Source organism: Chelonoidis abingdonii, chromosome 2, assembly GCF_003597395.2.
Source record: "Chelonoidis abingdonii isolate Lonesome George chromosome 2, CheloAbing_2.0, whole genome shotgun sequence".
NCBI lineage: Eukaryota > Metazoa > Chordata > Testudines > Testudinidae > Chelonoidis > Chelonoidis abingdonii.
This window is the reverse complement of record NC_133770.1, coordinates 286,506,660-286,513,363: the sequence shown is the minus strand read 5'-3', so window position 1 is coordinate 286,513,363 and position 6,704 is coordinate 286,506,660. Positions and strand designations below refer to the sequence as shown.

The 6,704-nt window shown below is 43.4% G+C and overlaps 1 protein-coding gene across 2 annotated transcripts in view; it reads right to left on the bottom strand.

Annotated features, from left to right (window-relative positions):
• Positions 1-5,866: 5,866 nt before the first annotated feature.
• The window catches only part of TG (thyroglobulin), a 216,760-nt gene continuing 215,922 nt past the window's right edge, over positions 5,867-6,704 (bottom strand). For both annotated transcript variants that reach the window (XM_075063253.1, XM_075063254.1), the window contains exon 48: positions 5,867-6,248. In XM_075063253.1, the coding sequence (XP_074919354.1) occupies positions 6,127-6,248 (122 nt within the window). In that variant the 3' untranslated portion in view covers positions 5,867-6,126. The remainder of the gene's footprint in view (positions 6,249-6,704) is intronic.

The following is a 6,704-nucleotide window of genomic DNA, read 5'->3' as shown; positions in this document are numbered from 1 at the left end:
ATGGAGCTCAGGCTCTGAAGCCTGGCGAGGGAGGCAGGTTTCAGAGCCCAGGTTCCAGCCTGAGTTGGAATGTCTACACTGCCGTAACACAAGCCTGATTCTGGAGACGTGCGATCTAAGATGTGCTACTGTGGGGGGTTGGGTTGTTTTTGCCATGCAGACATACTCTTAAAGACGGGAAACAATAGGCTCAATTCTGCTGCCCTATCAGTCAATGGTAATGTTCATCTTGATTTCAGTGTGTTTGGGCTCAAAAGTCCAGGTGGGAATGAAAAAGGGGACATGGAGAGAGGGGTAGAGGACTGGGAGCGAAATGGAGTGGGTGGTGTATTTGGTGAAGTGGCATGAAACTGCACTCATCCACTGCCTGGGAAGGGACCAGAGGGCAAAAGAAAGGCATGAAGGATGGATAGAGCTGGGGACATGGAGGGCAGGATGAAAGGGCACAGGGAACTGAGTGGCATAGCAGTGGGACATGGCAAGGAGAAGAAGGGGAGTACAGGGCTCATAAGAAGTGTGGCGCATGATAGGACTGATTAATTTCATCCAATGTATGTGGAGTATTTTTTGAGCACTCAGCCACTAATGATGTCGAGAAGCTTTACAAAAATCTGATTCTTACAGGTGGCCTTTCTACCAAATGGAAGGTTGAGCCTGTTACTTCATGAGGCCTGGTCAGAAATCAGGTCCGGGGTACAGATCAAACACGCATGGTCGATAAGACTGAGATTGGGAGGGTTGGTGCTCAAGCTGTGGCATTTGCATCTAAATTCAAAATTCCCACAGGGAGCAGAGGGGAGTTGGACCCAGCATTTTGACTCATGCTAGACCAACTTGTGTTGGCAGAAGGGCCAAGCTTTCAAGCAACACAGAGTTTTCTTCAGGTTGTTGCCTGGTAACTAGCTACAAATGAAGCTGATTAGTGGTTCTGTTGCTGGGTGTGATTGTGAAGTTTTATAAAGAACAGTCAACTTTTGTACATTGTAGCTGTATTTTATGATGTTGTGGTGCTGAATACAGTGGGTTGACTGTGTTACAAAGTGCACATGAGTAGAACGAGGATGAGCATTGTATGACATTTTTCTTTCTGGAATTTATTGGGTGTTTATTTTGAGACGTTTTATTAGTTGATTTGGGTATTAAAAAGAAATTGAGGTTATTTAAGTTTAGGAGAATTGTTTGTTCCAAAATGAGACTATGAAATAAGCCAACATATACACTGGATAAAGAACATTACTGGCTTGCATTTAGAATATATTTGTGATTTTGTAGATTTGCATATTAAGCATTTTTTTCACTACTGTGATGCCCATGCATTATCTTTCTCATTTTTGAATCCTTTTTTATTTAGCAGGAGTTATGGAATGTTGGCTCAGCTGTCAAATGTGTTTTGTTTCGTTCCCAGGGACCATTATCCTCCAAGTGATGATCTGAGTCTGGAGGTGGTACTACACGATCTGCATGCAGCAGAAGTTCTCAAACAACAGTCCCTAGGTCACCATTTCTCCACAGGCATCACCCTGGTGGTCTGCATAATTTAAATATTTTGAGAACCAAGAAGTTGGTGGCTGGGATGAGAGTTAGCCTGGGAGAAGGTGTCTCATATCTCTGGAATGAGAAATTGGAGAATCACCATACAAAGTGAAACTTGGACGGAATAAGTTTCAGACAAGTCACTGCATATTTGTTTAGTGGAAAAAGAATAGAAAGAAATGGTCATTTTATTGCCTGGTATTGTCCAATAACAAGACTGTCACTTGCAATAAGAGTCCTTTAAATCTTTGCCCTTTAGAGTCATGTCATACAAAAACAAAGGTCACAGTAATGGAAATCAAGTGAGAGAGCTGGAAGGACCTGTTTCATTTAAACTCACCTCTTGGTATAATGAACTACTGAAGCTTCAGAGGCGTAGCCGTGTTAGTCTGGATCTGTAAAAGCAGCAGAGAGTCCTGCGGCACCTTATAGACTAACAGACGTTTTGGAGCATGAGCTTTCGTGGGTGAATGCATCCGATGAAGTGGGTATTCACCCATGAAAGCTCATGCTCCAAAACGTCTGTTAGTCTATAAGGTGCCACAGGATTCTCTGCTGCTTTTACTGAAGCTTAGCTCTGGATCAGCCCCACATTGGTGATGAGTATTGTGACAAAGTTCCTCCTCTACCTTGGTAGGTCCTGCGCTTCTTGGCAGATTTGCTCACTTCAGTTATCTTCCCCACAGTCTGGGTCAGCTCCTCCTGTGTCTGATCAGGAGTTGGGAGGTTTGGGGGGGAACCCGGGCCCGCCCTATACTCCGGGTTCCAGCCCAGGGCCCTGTGGATTGCAGCTGTCTATAGTACCTCCTGTAACAGCTGCATGACAGCTACAACTCCCTGGGCTACTTCCCCATGGCCTCCTCCAAACACCTTCTTTATCCTCACCACAGGATCTTCCTCCTGATGTCTGATAATGCTGCGTCTCCTCAATCCTCCAGGCAGTACACTCTCAGCTCCTTGGCTTCTTGTCCAGCTCCTCACTCGACTCCTTCTCCTCTGGCTTCCTCCCTGCCTGACTGGGATTCAGCTCCTTTTTACCCAGGTGCCCTGATCAGCCTGCCCTGATTGGCTGCAGGTTTGTTCTAATTAAAGTAGCTATCTCCACTGCCTTCTAGAAAGGTCTTAATTGGCTCCAGGTGCCTTGATTAACCTGGAGCAACTGACATTTGGTTACCATGGTCCTAGGGATTTGTTTAGCCTGGGGCTAACATACCTGTTTCTCAGTACTTTACTGTAGCCATCTGGCCTTGCCCCATCACAGTATATAATATAAACATGAAGCAGATCTTCCCACTTGCATCCACTATAATATGGGATTACTTGAGATTAAGTGGACAGTTTTAAACAATTAAATCTTTACGTGATACATTTCCCAGATCACACTTGAAGTGAAGAAATAAATCTAATCACAACCATCAAGTCACTGTTGATGTCTCCATAATCACTGTTAACAGAGCATGTTCGGCTGAGCTATAACATTAAGATCTGGAGTTTCATATTTTTAAGTTTTCTAATCTTTTTCATTCTGATATGATTTAGCCACACACCATAAAAGTGAGACAGAGAAATGACGACCTAATTTCCCTAGCTTTGTATCTTTATCTTATATCTTTAGGCAATAAATCTTTTGAGTCTTCTGTTATTGTTTCGACTGCTTATTGAGCAGGATGTTAATCTCGAATCCAGGAGTGCTATATAGTGGATTGGCGTCCTCAGTAAAATCTTTGGAAACCTAGATCCACGCAGATAGCTCTAATTGCTCATTCACTGGCTAAAGTCCCAGCCAGCAAACAAAACCTCATGGATAATTTTATTATTAATGCATTTCAACACCACTGGTGAAACTTGGGCCTTTTTAAAGTCAATGAGAGTTTTGACATTGATTTCAATAAGGCCAGGATTTTACCCAATTTCCAATAAGAAAGTGTACTGTATTACTTACCTGTGATAGATTTGTGTACCTATAGTAGATACATGTTCACATCTTCTATAGATACCTACATGGGGATCAAATATTTAATAATGGGCTCTTCGATCTTGCAGAGAAAGGAGGTAACACGATTGAATGGCTGGAAGTTGAAGCTATTCAAATTTAGACTAGAAATAAGGCATACATTTTTTAACCGTGAGAATAATGATGGGTCGTGGGGGATTTTCAATCATTGACCATTTTTAAATCACAGTTGGCTCTTTTAGGAAATGATACACTTGAGGAATTCTTTGGGGGAAGGTCTACAGCCTGTGTTATACAGTGGGTCAGACTAGATTTATCACAATTGTGTCTTCTGGCTGTGGAATCTCTGTGTGAAGACCTCTTGATTCCCACCCACAACACACTCTGGCAATGCTTATATCACTTCATTATTCTTGGACCTCCATTTTTTTGTATAAACTTGCTGTTTGCAAGTTTCCTGCTTCTCTACAATGTGCCACATCAGGATCACATTCCTACTGGCAGCTTGTAATGGGATGAGTAAGAAAAAAGAAAACAAAATCAGATGTAATATTGTGGCCTAAGTATCCGATGGTGGCAACAGACAGGCAGTACCAAGTTACGAGTCTATGCTCAGGGATTTGCCTAGCTATGCTCAGACAAGTGTGTTTCTCCTGTGATCGCCATCTTCATGGTATTTCACTAAGGGAGCCATGTGTGGTCTTTGCCTAAAGCTGAGAACTCACTGGTTGTTATGGTTACTGTTGGATGTATGTGCAGAAATCCTTTTAAGAGTTATGTAACATGTAGAACATGGTGTTCCAAGCTCCTGGAAGTGAAACTGATCTCCAAGGGTGGGGTGGTTCTCACAGCTAACTCAATCCAGAGTAAGAACAACTGACATCTTTCGACCCGGCCCAGCTGAAGGTTGACAGCCTAGACAAGAGACAGGCTTAGACCTTTACAAAGCACAAAAGAACCCAAGACAAAGATCTTAGATAGGGCGACCATTGGGGTGAACTGAAGTTAACACAACACCCAGGTATGAAGAAACACAAAAAGTCTGGAACTGTATAATAGGAGAAAGAAGGGCACAAGACGGCACCCATTTTGGCGACAACACTCTGTCAGTGGGAATGTCTCATGGAAAGTGGATCCCAGCTCTCTCTGCTGGACAAGCGACATATGGGTGAGAAATACCTTATCAGACAGGAAAGAGATTTGTTCATATGTGTAGGATCTAGACTGTGCTTTATATTTCTTACATCTATAAGCATATGCTTCCAATCCTTCAACTTGCTTCTATTTTTGAATCTTTGTCAATGGCTTGTGGCCCATCTGTGACTGCTAGCAACAAATATCCCCAATGGCCAGTGATGGGGCACTTGAAGGGGAGGGCTCTGAGTTACTACAGAGAATTCTTTCCCAGGTGTCTGGCTGGTTGGTCTTGCCGACATGCTCAGGGTCCAACTGACCACCATATTTGGGGTCGGGAAGGAATTTTGCCCCAGGTCAGAGTGGCAAAGACCCTGGGGGGGTTTCACCTTTTTCTGCAGCATGAGGCACAGGTCACTTGCAGGTTTAAATTGGAATAAATGGCGGATTCTCTGTGACTTGAAGTCTTTAAATCATGATCTGAGGACTTCAGTAATTCAACCAGAGGTTAGGGGTCTAGTACAGGAGTGGGTGGGTGAGGTTCTGTGACCTGCAATGTGCAGTAAGTCAGACTAGATGATCACAATGGCCCCTTTTGACCTTAACATCTAGGAATCTATGAGATGAACATCTAGGTGTTTTTTCTAAAGGAACAATCAAGTGCTGTGTGAACGGAGGTGAACCTAGTGAACTGGGAGGCAGGGCTTCCATGGAGGCAGCAAATGTGTGTGCATTATGAAGTCAAGGGACTGGGCACTTGAGTGTACAAAGTGGGGTGTGCAGACAAGTTGGGACTTGTAACCTGGGACCAGAGCATAACTCCAGGAACTAACTTTCTCCATAGATTTAGCAACAAGTTACCTCTGCTCTGCCCCAAGGAGTTACTTTGGGAGCCTAAGGGTTGGGGTGTGCAAATTGCTGGCCTGCAGAGGGAAAGGGCAGGGCTGGAGACCAGAGTGAGCCACCCAGCAGCCAATGGCTTTGGGTGAGTTTCCCCCAGTGGGCATGGATAAGGCTCCTTCGCACCGTAAGAAGTGGTAGCAATTTACCCTGTACCCCTTGGTGACCCCAAAGGGACACAGATACCCAGTCAGTTTGTCTATTTTGCAGACTTCTTGGTGCTTTGGTATAAATGCTGACCTTGTACATGGCACCGCTACTAGCAGTCCATCCCGCATTAGGTTTCCTTTCATTGACTAAATGACTTTTTTAGGGTTGCAAGTAACAAATTCTGACTTTTAGGGTTTTTTGTTTGTTTTATTGCACACTGGTCTTACATCACAAAATACAGTTTCTTTTGGCTTGAAATTATTGCTGGCAGACTACTTTGCTGTGTTTCACTTAGTAACGCACGTGTATTTACACGGAACGTTGCTGTATCTAACTTAAGCTTTCATGATCGGAAAGGCACTGCAGTAATGGAAACAACTCTGCCTGTATGCTGTGACTCTGTCACACAGATGTACAGTGACATGATTAGCCAATCTAAAATATAGTGTGACATTTTATTTGCTGTAAGCAACCTTGTCTTCCACTGACTGGCTCTGTGTATCTTCAGAATTAAACACTACACCTGATTCTTCACTGGGACTGCTTTCCAGGGATTGCTCTCCATTAGCTGTTCTGCCTGAAACCACAATATACATAGGATTAAAATAAATGAAATATTTTTTCATTGATGCAGCATTTGAACACAGTGGGCTAAGAGCAATATGCTTCATTGATATTTTAATAACAATATTTTTATGCGGATGTAAACCTCTCAGTCAGCTAATTTGCATTTAGCAGCCCCCACACAGACTGCATTGCAGAAATTACTGAGTGGTTAATGATCAAATCAACATGCTTAAAGTAACTGTCACTGGAATGTAAACCTTAATTTGCAGTAATTCTCTGGTGCAGTCTTGACCTTCCTGTATCAGAAGCGGAGGTTGTCTCAAGAAGATTATAAAAAGTTGGTTTTACTCCCCCACACCACCCCAAGTGTAACTTAGCCGGCATGCTCGCACATGCTTGACATTCTGGTGCAGTGACACCACATGCTTGCCTCATACTAATGAAACCTGTTGTTCAAAGGATTTGT